Source organism: Cucurbita pepo, chromosome LG15 (genome assembly GCF_002806865.2).
Source record: "Cucurbita pepo subsp. pepo cultivar mu-cu-16 chromosome LG15, ASM280686v2, whole genome shotgun sequence".
Lineage (NCBI taxonomy): Eukaryota > Viridiplantae > Streptophyta > Magnoliopsida > Cucurbitales > Cucurbitaceae > Cucurbita > Cucurbita pepo.
In genome coordinates this window covers 740126-754712 of record NC_036652.1, presented here as the reverse complement: position 1 = coordinate 754712, position 14587 = coordinate 740126, and the positions used below count along the sequence as shown (strand labels likewise).

General features: G+C 39.5%; 3 protein-coding genes across 4 annotated transcripts; 2 read left to right on the top strand and 1 right to left on the bottom strand.

Moving 5' to 3' along the window:
• The first annotated feature begins 186 nt into the window (after positions 1-186).
• On the top strand, positions 187-2775 carry LOC111811169 (60S ribosomal protein L23). Its single transcript, XM_023697919.1, has 4 exons — positions 187-327; positions 455-739; positions 1586-1627; positions 2432-2775. Exons 1-4 carry the CDS (start codon positions 315-317, stop codon positions 2512-2514), a joined length of 423 nt encoding a protein of 140 aa, XP_023553687.1. The 5' UTR covers positions 187-314; the 3' UTR covers positions 2515-2775.
• Positions 2776-7951: 5176 nt separating this feature from the next.
• Positions 7952-11942, top strand: LOC111776325 (protein PHOSPHATE STARVATION RESPONSE 1-like). Its single transcript, XM_023655753.1, is given in 9 exon segments — positions 7952-7981; positions 8061-8612; positions 8702-8722; positions 8724-8871; positions 9170-9246; positions 9344-9383; positions 9515-9572; positions 10460-10529; positions 11443-11942. Coding segments are annotated over 9 exon segments (1272 nt in total). The 3' UTR covers positions 11719-11942.
• Positions 11943-12522: 580 nt separating this feature from the next.
• On the bottom strand, positions 12523-14587 carry LOC111811561 (eisosome protein SEG2-like). Of its 2 annotated transcripts, none has more exons than XM_023698467.1 (3): positions 14306-14587; positions 13962-14050; positions 12523-13877 (listed from the first exon to the last, which is right to left on the bottom strand). In XM_023698467.1, the coding sequence occupies exons 1-3, from the start codon at positions 14393-14395 to the stop codon at positions 12896-12898; spliced, it is 1161 nt and encodes a 386-aa protein (XP_023554235.1). In that variant the 5' UTR covers positions 14396-14587; the 3' UTR covers positions 12523-12895. The 2 variants fall into 2 exon arrangements, with proteins under 2 accessions (XP_023554235.1, XP_023554236.1); XM_023698468.1 differs by having other exon boundaries at positions 12523-13871.

The following is a 14587-nucleotide window of genomic DNA, read 5'->3' as shown; positions in this document are numbered from 1 at the left end:
GAAATAGTATAAATATATGTTTCAATTAAATGAAATTGGAAGTTTAATTTTATTATTGTTATTTTGAATAAATGAATAAAAAATTAATATTATTATTGTTCTTCCTAGTTATGAAACGACGTCGTATATATCTCTATGAAACGCTTGTTTTGGCTTGGCAATGCACGGAAAGGATAGTAAATAACTGCATCCAAACAGAGTGACTAAAACCCTAACCCCAGAAAGTCTATGCCGTCGTCTTTCATATATTAGGAACTGCATTCGTCTTCTGGTCGGAGGAGAGAGAGAGACGGCAGCCGGAGAGTCCGTCAACAATGTCGAAGCGAGGTATGATCTGATTGTTCTGTTCATACGCTAATGTTTATGCAATATTTAATTCGATCTTCTTTTTGCTACTGTTTTTATACTCTTAGATTTGAGATTTGAGACTTGTTATTGTTGTGTATCGATTTAGGTAGGGGAGGTTCCGCTGGGAACAAATTTAGGATGTCGCTGGGTCTACCTGTGGCGGCTACAGTCAACTGTGCCGACAATACAGGAGCTAAGAACCTGTATATCATTTCAGTGAAGGGGATCAAGGGCCGCCTCAACCGATTGCCATCAGCTTGTGTTGGTGACATGGTCATGGCGACGGTCAAGAAGGGAAAACCTGACCTCAGGAAGAAGGTGCTTCCTGCTGTTATTGTCAGGCAGCGCAAGCCTTGGCGCCGAAAGGATGGTGTCTTCATGTACTTTGAAGGTCATACTCAACTCAATTTATCTGTCTTGTTTCGCTTTCGATCAAATTTTTTGTTCTAACTTTTCTCCCCCGTGTTATCTGCTTCCTATTAGGTTACTTTGTCCAGGGTTAATCATTATAATTGACCTTGATCGGCTGGATTATTGCTTTTTATGTATTATATGAATGTTTAACGTGTTTCATTAATGTTAGTGATGCGTTGTGACCGTTGATATTTCAAATTTATGAGATTTTAATTCTTAATGCAACATGTGTCGTGGATAAGCATAGTTTTTTTTAAATAATTAAAAAAAACAACTCGATGAACCAACCCAAAAATAAGGTTGGGTTGAGTTATAAACTCTATTTAGATTGCTCTAGTCACCCTTAAATAGCATTTCAAAGAGACTATCGTAGACACGACAATGAATGTAGTTCAAGAGAGTTTATTATTATTATTATTATTATTAGTTCGACGACATGTGGGTAGGAAGGTTCGAACCTCGAATCATAAATTTGGAAGGTTTTGGAGACTTGGGTTTTGTGTGTGCTTTCACCTTATAGTGTGTTGTGGATGAAATATAGAGTAGCAATGCCTAGAACTTTGTTAGTGATATTCCATGCTGTTTGTTAATGCTATTGAAGTGTTTGCTCAAATGGTTTGTGAAGGTTGTTATTCGGAGTACATTTGATGCTTTCTATTCTAATTCTATGGGGAAATTACGTGCTTAGGATGGTTTTGTTGCCATTTTATGTGAAGGGTTTTTTCATGTAATGGAGTTTAACTTTTTCCTTGATTGTGTTGGTGATATGTCCGTATAGAATTTAACATTACAGTTGTTGAATAAGAGTTTTCTTGTTTTGCAGATAACGCTGGTGTCATCGTGAACCCCAAAGGAGAGATGAAAGGTATGATCTTTTCCATCTTTGAACTCTAAAGTATCAAGTCCATATGTGGTCTTAAAAAATGATTGTAACACGCTAGTAGGGAAAGGTCTTAAAAAAGAAGTGTGAGATCCGATGTTGGTTGGTTGGAGAGGGGAACAAAGCATTCCTTATAAGGGTGTGGCAATCTCTCCCTAGCAAACGTGTTTTAACATCTTGAGGGGAAGTCTAGAAAGGAAAAGCCAAAGAAGACAATATATGCTAGCGGTGGGTTTCGGCTGTTACAAATAGTATCAGAGCCAGTCATCAGGTGGTGTGCTAGCAAGGACACTGGTCCCCAATGAGGGGTGGATTGTGAGATCCCACATCGGTTGGAGAGGGGAACGAAGTATTCCTTATAAGGGTGTGGAAAGCTCTCCCTAGCAGACATGTTTTAAAACCTTGAGGGAAAGTCCAAAGAAGACAATATTTGCTAGCGGTAGGCTTGAGCTGTTACAAATAGTATCAGAGCCAGTCACTGGGCGGTGTGCTAGCGAGGACACTGGTCCCCAAGGGTGGTGGATTGTGAGATCTCACATCGATTGGAGAGAAGAATGAAACATTCCTTATAAGGTTGTGAAAACCTCTCACTAACAGACGCGTTTTAAAATTTTGAGGGGAAGTCTAAAATGAAAAGTCCAAAAGGACAATATTTGCTAGTGGTGAGCTTGGGCGGCTACCGATTTATTATAAATTTTGGTGGATGTTTTATATCCATGGAAGTGTAGTTTTGGAGGAGTTGTTTTAGCATTTAAACTATCCTTCATTTTGTTTTCTTGGGTTGTGCAGGTTCTGCTATAACAGGCCCAATTGGAAAGGAATGTGCTGATCTCTGGCCCAGAATTGCCAGTGCAGCTAATGCTATTGTTTGAACACCAAATCAAGTGACTTAAATTCGTTTCTATCCTTTTATAGGCTAGGATTTTAAGATTCAATTTCATTGTCTGGGATTAACTTATTTTATCGACAAAAATATGATCGTTATGAGTTTTGGTTCATATCACATGTTTATCCCTATAGATGAAGTTAATTGCAAGGGAACCTTGTTATTTCTGGACTTCGCAGCTCGGGTTAGTGTTGTGGATATGGATTCTCTCAGAAAGCTAACGAGGTACTCGAGTTTTTAACTGAAATTTTCATACTTGTCAACTCGAGTATAACTAGAGAGAGAGAAACTATGAGAAGAGTTTATGTTGCATAGTTTGTTCGTTTTTCATACTATTTTTATTCATTGTTCTTTCATAAATGAAGAATCTTAGAATGGTGTAGCGCTCCTTGAATAAAGTATTGATACGTCCAATGCTGAATGGAGGAGGTATGTACGACTTACGTACTATAAATTTGATGCATGCACTAGAACTGCTTCTCGTGAGTATTCCACTCGTTCTGGGTTTAACTTTGAACTTTACTTTTATCGAGTAGTATTATGATTCTATCCTTTTTGAGTCGAGGTTTATCTGTGGGTCGTCCTTTGAGTTATCTCGTAAACAAAGGGAAAAATAGATAGGTAAATACAAGGGGTTGTCATTCGTGGGCAATAGAGCTTTGCTATTGATGGTCTTTCTCTATGCATAAGTTAGGCTTAGAAGTCGAAGTACCACATAAGCAAGAACGTAAATCTCAACCGAGAAACTTAAATCTCAACCGGTATATATTTTATAACTATTTTTTTTGTTTTTTTTTTTTTACCCCTGCATTTTTAACTTGAAAGAGAAGACGTTTGTTTTAGTTTTAGGTGGAAAGTGGAAATGACAGATAATACAGAGATTTTTTTCGCGGACAGAATCCGTAGGACCTTTACACCTTTTTTATTTTTTTTTATTTTTTTATATTTTATATAAATTAATAATCATTTAAAATTTTGACTTTCTTTCTCTTTCCAATTTATCAGATTCTCTCTACCCATAAAAAAAAAAAATTAAAATGTCCCTTTAATAATGTTTTGATTTAGTTTTTGGGTTTTTTTTTTTTTTAATGTTTATTAATTATTTTGTTTCTTAAAAATTATTTATCAAATTATGTAGAAATTCATGTTCTCGTTTTAAAAAGAAGAAAAAATTATATAATTTTTTATTCATGAGAGAAAATGAAATATAGTAATATTCATTGACAAATTTAAAAAAAATATATTTATACTATTATAAAATTAAAAGTAAGGAAGTTCGAGTTTGCTAGATTAAGTTGAGATGTCTTTTAGACTCAACTCAAGTAATAAAAACAAATATGACAATTTGTAAGACTTTTATTTATTTTTTTTAAACATTTAATTAAAGTTTACCCTTTAAATATACATTTCCTCTAAACCGATTTAATCTAATTTTAAGTGAATTTATGAACTAACTAACTCTAAAATTTTTATTCATTTGAACCTAAACCAACAAACACAAATAAGTTCATAACTTTTATTCATTTAACCTAAATCAACACAAATAAGTTCATAATTCAGCGAAAAACTGTGTAGATTTGGTTTCGGTTAGATAAAGTTTTCAAAATTTTGAATATTTTTAGCATCCTTAGTTCAAATTTAAAAGTAAATTCACATACTTTTAACATTTTTGTCAATTCAAAAGAAAAAAAAAGGAAAAAAAAAGCTACCGGAGGAAAGTTAAATGAAATTGCTCGAGTGAAACAGAGGAAACTGAAAGCAGACGACTCTGACATTACCAACTTCGCCAAATATGGGACCAAAAAACAAAACAAAACAAAACAAAACAGAACCAAACCATTTCTCGCTGTTCTTGTTCTTCTTCTTCTTCTTTAAAATCCCTTCCTTTTTTCCCATTAATTTCAGTGATTCAAGCCCTCAAACATGAAGCTTCTATGGTTCAGTTCATGGAAACGGCAATTCATGAAGCTTGGGAACAGAATCGCAAATTCTGCCTCTGCAATTCCTTATATGAGTCACCCAAAAACCCCAAGTTCTTGCTGTTCTTCCTTCAAACACTCAATTTTGAAGCTCAAATCACAGTGGAAGCACAGTTTGAGATGGAACAACAAGACAGTTCAGTACAGTTATGATCCTCACAGCTACTCTCTTAACTTTGATGATGGCTCGCTTCATTGATCATCATGAACAACAAGAAGAACAAGAACAAGAACAAGAAGATTCTACTCTGTTTCTTAATGGTGATTTTCAAACCCATTTCTGTAAGTAAACAGTCCAAATTGTGAAAGGTTTTTTGATGGGTTCTTCCATTAAAGAACAGCTTGAAATGGGTCTGTTTTGGTTTTTTCTTTGAGGCTTTGTAATTTGGGAGCTGGAGGTCATTTTTTGTTCATGTAATTAACTCTCATAAGTGGGTTTTTTGTGCATATACTCTGCCTTCCCATAATCAAATTTGTTAAAGATATTTGCGGTTTAATCAGTTTCGGAAGGTTTCGTTCCCCTCTCTAATCGAGAAAGGATCTCACAATCTGAATTTTTTATAATACTGTTTTAGTCATTTACAGTATCGTTGTAAGTGCTTTAGCCCATTATATATCGTCGTCAATCTTACTATGAAGAGGTTTTCAAACCCTTTTATAAATAATGTTTCGTTCTCCTCTCCAATCGACGTCAGATTTCACAATCCATCTCCTTAAGGGCCCAAGGTTCTTGTTGGCACACCGTTCAGTGTCTAGCTCTAATACCACTTATAATAGTCCAAACCCACTGCTAATCGATATTGTTTACTTGAGCCCGTTATGTATCCCTAACAACCTCACGATATTAGAACGTGTATGTTAAGAGGAGTTTCCACACCCGTATAAGAAATATTTCCACACCCTTTGGTATCTATTTGTGACCGACCAATTCAATTTAATCCGGACAATTATATACTTATATTTATCTAGTTTACTTTATTTCATAATTTATTATTGTTATTTATTTTTGGATGTCTTCTAAATAATAATTTTTAATTATTTAGAAAATAACTTTTTATTAAAATTTAATTAAATATTTAAAAATAATAATTACACAAATAAAAAAGAAAATGCCACTAAGACAAAGAGCAAAAAAAAAAATGACCACATGAACAATCCCACACGCAGCCTATTATCGTTATAAGGAATGCTAATAGGCTGTTACAAATGGTATTAGAGCTAGACGTCGAGCGGTGTGTCAGCGATGAAGCTGGGCCTTCAAGAATGGTAGATTGTGAGATCTCACATCGATTGGAGAGGAGAACAAAGTATCTTTTATAAAAATGTGGATCGTGAGATCTCACCAGTAGAAGGGAATGAAGCATTCCTTACAAGGTAAGGACCAATCATAAATCTTCAATGTATAATTTAAAAGCCACGCGCCAAAAATGGCGCGTGCGATAATTTAGCTCAGTACATTTCAGAAAAAGCAATAACAACAAAGCGAAACCAGGACGGTCATCACGTCACCGTTGCCTCCACCCGCCGTGCCGGTGACGTATTTAAATCACCCGCCGGTGAGACAAGTGCTCGAATAATTTGTGCGTTTTTCGGATTCTATTCCGTTTCTTTTTCTTCGAAGGGTTCCTTTTGTTTTCCGCTTCCAGAGGCTTTCGTTTCGGCTTTCGTTTCGGCTTTCGGGTACGAAATTACAAATTATCCATTTCATTACATAATTATACGATTTTCTTTTCCATTTGCGGCCGATTTTTACTCGCTCTGGGATTCATCCATTTAGCTGCTTCAATCGAAGGTTTGTGTTCTTCTTCTCTCTGTATTGCTTTGAATAATTAGTCTTCAGGTTTTGATGTTAGATTAGTTTCCTTTGATATTAGAAGTGCTTTGATGAAGCTTCGATATGATGTCTTCTGCTGGTTATAAGATGATCGCTTATAATTGCCTTTATAGTTGTCTGAGTTGTGTAGAACCTCACAAAATGGTATTTGATGAGTATTTTGGGAAGGGTTTTACGATCCCCTTCCCCCAGACTGAGTTCTTCAAGTAAACAGTTGTTTTTGCTTATTGCTTGTGTGAGTAATCAAATGGTCTCGGTAATAGTTCAAGCTCACCGCCGGTAGATATTGTCCTATTTGGAGTTTTCCTTCTGGGTTTTCCCTTGAGATCTTAAAACGTGTCTACTAGGGAGAGGTTTCCACACCCTTATAAGGAATACTTCTTCGTTCCCCTGTCCAACCGATGTGAGATCTCACAATCCACCCCTTGGGGGTCCAGCTTCCTCGTTGGTACACCGCTTGGTGTTTGGCTCTGATATCATTTGTAACAGCCTGAGCTCACCGCTAGCAGATATTGTCCTCTTTGGGTTCTCCCTTTCGGGCTTCCCCTCAAGGTTTTCAAACGTGTCTACTAGGGAGAGGTTTCTACACCCTTACAATGAATGTTTTGTTCCCCTCTTTAATCGATGTGAGATCTCACAATCCACCCCCTTGGGGGCCCAGCTTCCTCGCTGGCACACTGTTCGGTGTCTGACTTTAATACCATTTGTAACAGTCCAAGCCCACTGTTAACAGATATTGTCCTCTTTGGGCATCCCCTTCCGGGATTCCCCTCAAGGTTTTAAAACGCGTCTACTAGGGAGAGGTTTCCACACCCTTATAAGGAATGTTTTGTTCCCCTCTTTAACCGATGTGAGATCTCACAATCCACCCCCCTTGGGGCCCAACTTCCTCACTGTCACATCGTTCGGTGTCTGTCTCTAATACCATTTGTAATAGCCCAAGCATACCGCTAGCAGATATTGTCCTATTTGGGTTTTCCCTTCTAGGCTTCCACTCAAGGTTTTCAATTGCATCTACTAGGGAGAGGTTTCCACGCCCTTATAAGGAATGTTTTGTTTCCCTCTCTCACCGATGTGAGATCTCACAATCCACCCCCTTGGGGGCCCACCTTCCTCGCTGGCACACTGCTCGGTGTCTGACATTAATATCATTTGTAATAGCTCAAGCCCACTGTTAACAGATATTGTCCTCTTTGAGTTTTCCCTCTCAGGCTTCCTTTCAAGATTTTAAACTGCGCCTACTAGGGAGATGTTTCCACACCCTTATAAGGAATGTTTCGTTCCCCTTGAGGTTTTAAAACACGTCTACTAGAGAGAGATTTCCACATCCTTATAAGGAATGTTTCGTTCCCCTCTCCAACCAATATAAGATCTCACAGCTAGGTTCTTGGAAATTAGCTCCAAATCCAATCATCTAAACTCGGGTGATTGACGAGTCTCGTCTCATCTTGCTAGTACAAACCCTTTTTATTTGTTATGACATGCATATGCTTTGGTTCATTTGAAGATTTTTCTTCTTTTCTTGAAATGTAATTATGTTTCTCTGAAACCATTTTGTACTTGTCTCTTCCTTCTATAGATGTCAAAATTTGAAGATATTGGACTTAGAGATGAGCTTTAACTACTTAAATAAACTAAGGGTCAGTTATGTGCTACAATTGTTGCTGCAAATAGATGAAATTCATTCCTTCCTCCAATTTCAAGTGCAAGGCAGCATAGCAGGACATTAAGAGTGTCCTGCCCAATTGTTTGGAGGAGGTATATCCTAAGCTGCCTGATTCTCGACAGGTTTCAATGGAACGAGAGCTGGTATCGAGACGTTTTGTTCATTCCAGTCATTTACACTCTAGCAGTGGAGTGGTTGGCCACATATTTTCGTCGTCTCCCGGGTTTTCAACAGATCTCCATTACTCATCGGTTTCGTTTTACGAAAACCAATCTGATGTGCCTTTCGTCACCGAGCCATCAGCTAATGGAGTACTGTTGAATTCTCATTCAGAACTTCTTTCATCAACAAACCATCCTACTGGTGAAAATGGCAATTCCTGGCGTTCGGATGCATTGCCGGGTTTTCGAGAAGCTCCTGAAAGTAACCCAGTTGGCGGTAGTCGTGTAGAGAACAATAGCTGCAGCTCTCTTATGGTATCAGAGGATTTTAGTAAAGAAAATGATTGGCAGGAATGGACGGATAGGCTAATAACTGATGATCCATTGAGTTCTAATTGGAGTGACCTTCTAGTGGATGCTGATGTTGTAGATTTGGAACCGAAGGTTGGAGTCCTTTTTTTGACCATTTAACTGGTTCAATACTTCTAAGAGGCCCTTATAAATGGTTTGGTTTGGTCATGTTTATTCCTCAGATGGTGCACCAAGCACCTAACCCCAGCAATACAAATGCAAGTGCAGCAATCTCGAGTTCAAAATCGACTTCCTTCTTCAAATGGAGCTCCCTCGAAGCTGCGAATGCGATGGACACCCGAACTTCATGATGCATTTGTAGAGGCTGTAAACAAACTTGGTGGTAGTGAAAGTGTGTATTGTTCTAACCTTACCTGCTTCACATCCTGTCTTGACAATGATTATCAGGGGGTGTACGTTCAACCCGACAATCCGGACAAACCCAACCTAAACTATAAGGATTAGGTTGGGTTGTATTAGCATTTCGGGTTGGGTTGCGTTGAGGGATTTTTTTGACCCAACCCATAAGTTCGGGTTCAGAAAAATGAACCCAACCCAACCTTTATAGTTTGGGTTGGGTTGGTCTGGGTTGTCGGGTTGAATGTACACCCCTAATTATATCTAATGGGTTCACAATTTTCACCGCTCAGGAGCTACTCCCAAGGGTGTTCTTAAGCTTATGCAGGTGGAGGGTTTGACAATCTATCATGTGAAAAGCCACTTGCAGGTATATAGAACGGCTAGAAATATAGAACGAATATGCATATCGAGCGTTTTTTATATTCGATACTCGTGTAATTGGCTTTACTACTTCTTGGTTGCAGAAATATAGAACGGCTAGATACCAACCAGAATCATCAAAAGGTATTGAAAATACTTGTGATAAAGTTTACCCCTGTAATTAAGTACAATAGTTGGATCATGATGGCTCATATTATTTGATTTTGTTTGATATTTTGGTGTGAAAATTGCATGCATTTTCATTTTCACTGCAGGACCAATGGAGAAAAGCACCACCTCACTTGAGGATATTTCATCTCTCGATCTGAAAACGTAAGTTATTCTGAGTGTGTGAGATCTCAGATCGGTTGGAGAGAGGAACGAAGCATTCCGTACAAGGGTGTGAAAACCTCTCCCTAGTAGACATATTTTAAAAACCTTGAGGAGAAACCCAACAGGGAAAGCCCAAAGACGACAATATCTGCTAGCGGTGGGCTTGGCCTGGTACAAATGGTATCAGAGCCAGACACTGGGCAGTGTGCCAGCAAGGACGTTAGGCCCCCAAGGGAGGTGGATTGTGAGATCTCACATCGGTTGGAGAGAGGAACAAAGTATTCCTTACAGGGTGTGGAAACCTCTCCCTAGCATACGCGTTTTAAAAACCTTGAAGGGAAGCCCAATAGGGAAAACCCAAAGAGGAAAACCCAAAGAGGACAACATTTGCTAGTGGTGGGCTTGGGCAAATGGTATCAGAGCCAGACACTGGGTGGTGTGCCAGCGAGGACGCTGGGCCCCCAAGGGGGGTGGATTGTGAGATCTCACATCGGTTGGAGGGGGGAACGAAGCATTCCTCACAAGAGTGTGGAAACCTCTCCCTAGCAGACGCGTTAGAAAAACCTTAAGGGAAAGCCCAAAGAGGATAATACCTACTAGCGGTGGGCTTCGGTTGTTACAAATGGTATCAGAGCCAGACACTGGGCGGTGTGCCAGCAAGGACGCTGGCCCCCAAGGGGGGTGGATGGTGAGCTCACATCAGTTGAAGGGGGGAACGAAGCATTCCTTACAAGGGTGTGGAAACCTCTCCTTGGCGGACGGTTTTAAAAACCTTGAGGGGAAGCCCAACAGAGAAAATCGAAAGAAAACAATATCTGCTAGACGAGTTGGTGGGGGATATTGAAATGATGCTTGAATATGCCTATTAAAATATTTCTACTTAACAGGAGTGTTGATATCACAGAGGCTCTACGGCTGCAGATGGAAGTTCAAAAAAAGTTACATGAACAACTCGAGGTATGTATCTATTTCTCATTAGTTAAAATAAAAGCTCAAGCTCTTTTCATTTGATTCATAGTGATATATGAGGACCCTCGACTATTCCAAATATTTTTGGTGCTCGTTGGTTTCACACATTAACTAATGATTGCTCTCGGGTCACATGACCATTCCTTCTCGAACAAAAATTCGATGTTAGTAATATTATTTTTGTCTTCCCTTCGATGTTAGTATCCAAGTTGAGAATGGATGATATCTATTCCTCGGCTTGAAGTCGAATGTTGAAGGAATGACCTTGATTAAGGGAAAATACATGACAGCCCAATCCCACCGCTAGTAAATACTGTCCGCTTTTGCCCGTTACGTATCGTTGTCAGCCTCACGATTTTAAAACTACCAAGGAGAGGTTTTCGTACCCTTTTAAGGAATGTTTCGTTTCCCTCTCCAATCAATGTGGGATTTCACAATCCACCTCCCTACGGGGCCAGCGTCTCTGCTGGCACACTGCTCAGTGCCTAGCTCTAATATAAATTGTAACAGCCTAAGCCCACCGCTAGTAAATATTGTCTGGTTTGTCTCGTTACTTTTCGCAATCAGCCTCACAGTTTTAAAACGCGTCTACTAGGGAGAGGTTTCCATACCCTTATAAGGAATGCTCGTTCCCCTCTCCAACCGATGTGGGATCTCACAAAATAGTTGACCTCGCTAATTTTCTGCCTTGGTACCTGGTGTCTAGAGATTTATTTACGTGTATTACAGTATATATGGATTTAGTTACGTAGTATCTATGGATTTATTTAGCTTTTGTGTATTATAAAAGGAATATGTACCTCTCTGAAAATTAAGAGAAAATTCGAAGGTCTTTAGACCCTCGAGTACACTATTCCTCCATATCCTCGAGATAATTCCGTTCTTGTTCACTGTTCGACAGATCCAACGAAATTTACAGTTAAGAATAGAAGAACAGGGGAAGTACCTTCAAATGATGTTTGAAGAACAATGCAAGTCGAGCAATAACCTGACAAAGCCATCGGATAATCCCACGCGATGCACCGATCCATCCGAAGCTGACTCGATATCCGAAAAGACTACTAACCAAGTAGAGGAGAAGCTATTAGCTTCTCATAGGGAAGTCCCGGAGAATCCCGAGCCTGATGTTTTTGAATCTCGCTCCGAGCTATCGAAACGCCAAAGGACAGATGAGTAGGCTGTGTTTTCTGTAAGGAGTTTCTGTCACCATTTGTGTAATTCTACAAAATCTCTTCTTAGTTTCTTATTTTGTAGCTTTGATAATTCAACTAAATTTTGCTTTACATGAGACTATGAAAAGCTCTAGACTCCCACTATAGCTTGAATCAACTTGTGCAATGTTCCACCAATGCTTGCAGGTATATTCAACGTGAGGACATGATATTTGTTTGTTTGTTGTAATGGCCCTGTTTCTTTCTATGCTTACGATATGAGTGTTGGTATTAGCTCGGGAATGGGTTTGAAGGATAGATTATGTGAGATCCCACGTTTGTTGGAGAGGGCAACGATGCATTCCTCATAAGAGTGTGGAACTTTTCCCTACCAGACCCATTTTAAAACTGACGATACGTAACGAGTCAAAATGGACAATATCTGTTAGCGGTGGGCTTGAGCCATTATAAATGGTATCAAAGTCGAACAACGGGTAGTGTGTCAGCGTGGATGTTGGGCCCCCAAGGGGTGAATTGTGAGATCCCACATCGGTTCGAGAGGGGAACAAAGCATTCCGTGCAAGGGTATGGAATCTGTAACAGCCCAAGCACACCGCTAGCAGATATTGTCCTCTTTGGACTTCCCCTCTCAAGGTTTTTAAAACACGTCTGGGAGAGGTTTTCACACCCTTGTAAAGAATATCCCGTTTTCTTCCCCAATCAATGTGGGATCTCACTACCAGACGCGTTAAAACTGTGAATCTCCCTACCAAACGTGTTAAAACTGTGAAACTAACAGCAATACATAACGAGTCAAAGTGGACAATATCTGTTATAACAGTGGGCTTGAGTTATTATAGTTCCGAAATTTCATCAATTATCCTCTAAAACAGCCCAAATGAGAAGCAAACGAATGAATGAATTAACTCAATCGAACAAAAGAGCATTACAGAATCAATTCAATCAAATTCACAAAACAATGAAAGAAAATCAATGGACAGATCCAAACTCTCCACCAAATATCTCACACACTTATCTATCATACAATGGTGTAGTGTAAGCTGGTAAGCTTGCATTCAACGTCATCTATGGCGCGCTATCACCTCTCGAACTCGAACCTCGATTATCAATATCCATGGCACTGTCACCCTTTCACAAACGGTTTCTTACTTCCACGACATCAATCGGAACTCAGTTTCACTCTTATTTCACACACGTTTCTATGTAGTTACTGCTGTATGTGCCAACCGTCCCAATGATTGGCATACCGTCGGGGGTGCTTCTATAAGGTGATCTCCTCGGAGAAGGTGAAGTTGAAAACTGATTGAGCTCCTCCATAGTTAAAGCTCCCAAAATTGGTCTATCTTCTTGGCTTTTAGGTGAGTTTGAACCTTGTGACTCTGGTGTTGGAAGACCTAAAATGCCTGTGCTAGTCTTGATTGGAGGTGTAACTTCTGATGAACTCAACCAGTTTGAAAGGCTAGCATCAACAGCTATGTCTTGAGCTGAGTTCTTAGGTCTGCAAGTTCTCGATTCATAACGAAAAGATGATTTCCCGAAACGTGGCTCCGTCCCCGAACAACTCCAAGGAGCTCCATTTAGTGTCAAATTCTCTTTGTTCGACAGATGTGTATCCTTAACTTTAACTGCCTTCCATTGTGAGATATTCTCCACAGGCTTCAACACAGAAGGAACACCTGCATTCCTATCTCGAGCAATCGGTCTCGCCCCGGTTTGAGGTTCAGTCTTTCCAGGACACCCACATACTGACAAACAGCTATCAACCTCGTCGACAAACACTTGAGTAGCAGAACTTCCATCTTCATCATCAGAGTAATTCTCATACTCTTCATCCTCATCCTCATCATCATCACCATCGTCATCAGTGTCAACATGATCATGATCGAGATCACTATCAGCATAATCCAATCCATCATCATCATCATCACTATCTCGACAATTCTGATACCTATGATTCGATGGGTAAGACGAACCGCTCGAAACAGTAGAGCCATTTTCAGAGATAGATTTGCATTGGGATATTTCAGCTAGGTCCTCCTCCTTGTTCCTCTCCTTTTCAAGAAAAGCATCATCTTTAACATGATCAAGCTCATATGTTCTTACATTGGAATCAAATGTTACTCTTTTTGTAGCACTCAGATTTAATCTCTCCTCAGACCTGTTCCTACAACTCAAAACACAAAGACTTGAGAACCTACAAGACACTAGAAGGAAAAACTTGAGCAGGGGCCGGGGTGGGGGGGCTCACCGAGATTTAAGAATCGGACTAATGGACACAACAGAAGCACTGTCTAAGGTAGATGGTGAGGCCTGAACGGGCTGGGAGATAGCATTAGCCTACAGTAAAGTTTCGATCAATTTCAATTTCATATGAGGGATTTAGCTTCTCAGAGCTCTATTAAGCAAGAAAACTTCGAGAAATCAAACAAGTTCATACAACGATCAGTCAATTTAAACAGCCAAAACCAACAAAATCGAAGCTAAAACAGATTAAACGAGAATTTTGGAAATCTAAAACATCACAACAAAAGAGAATCATCCAGCCGTTTCAATGAAATCAAATAAAATAAAAAATCCAGAAGATGAACTTACGGTTTGATCTCGTGGCGAAACCTTACGCCGCCTCCGCATCCGGCGTTTTCCGTCATTGGATGAGCGGAAACAAGCGATGAAACAGCCCATTGTTACGGAAAAACTTCGTTCTCTCTCACTAAGAACAATGCTCCGATGACTCTGAAAGCCGATTCTGCTAATGGATTTTCATGATTTCCACAAACGCTTTCACCTCAAGATGAAATCGGATGAAGATGAGAGAGAGAGAGAGAGAGTGATTAGGTTTATGAGTGAATCCAAAGTGGGGCAGGATGAAACGGT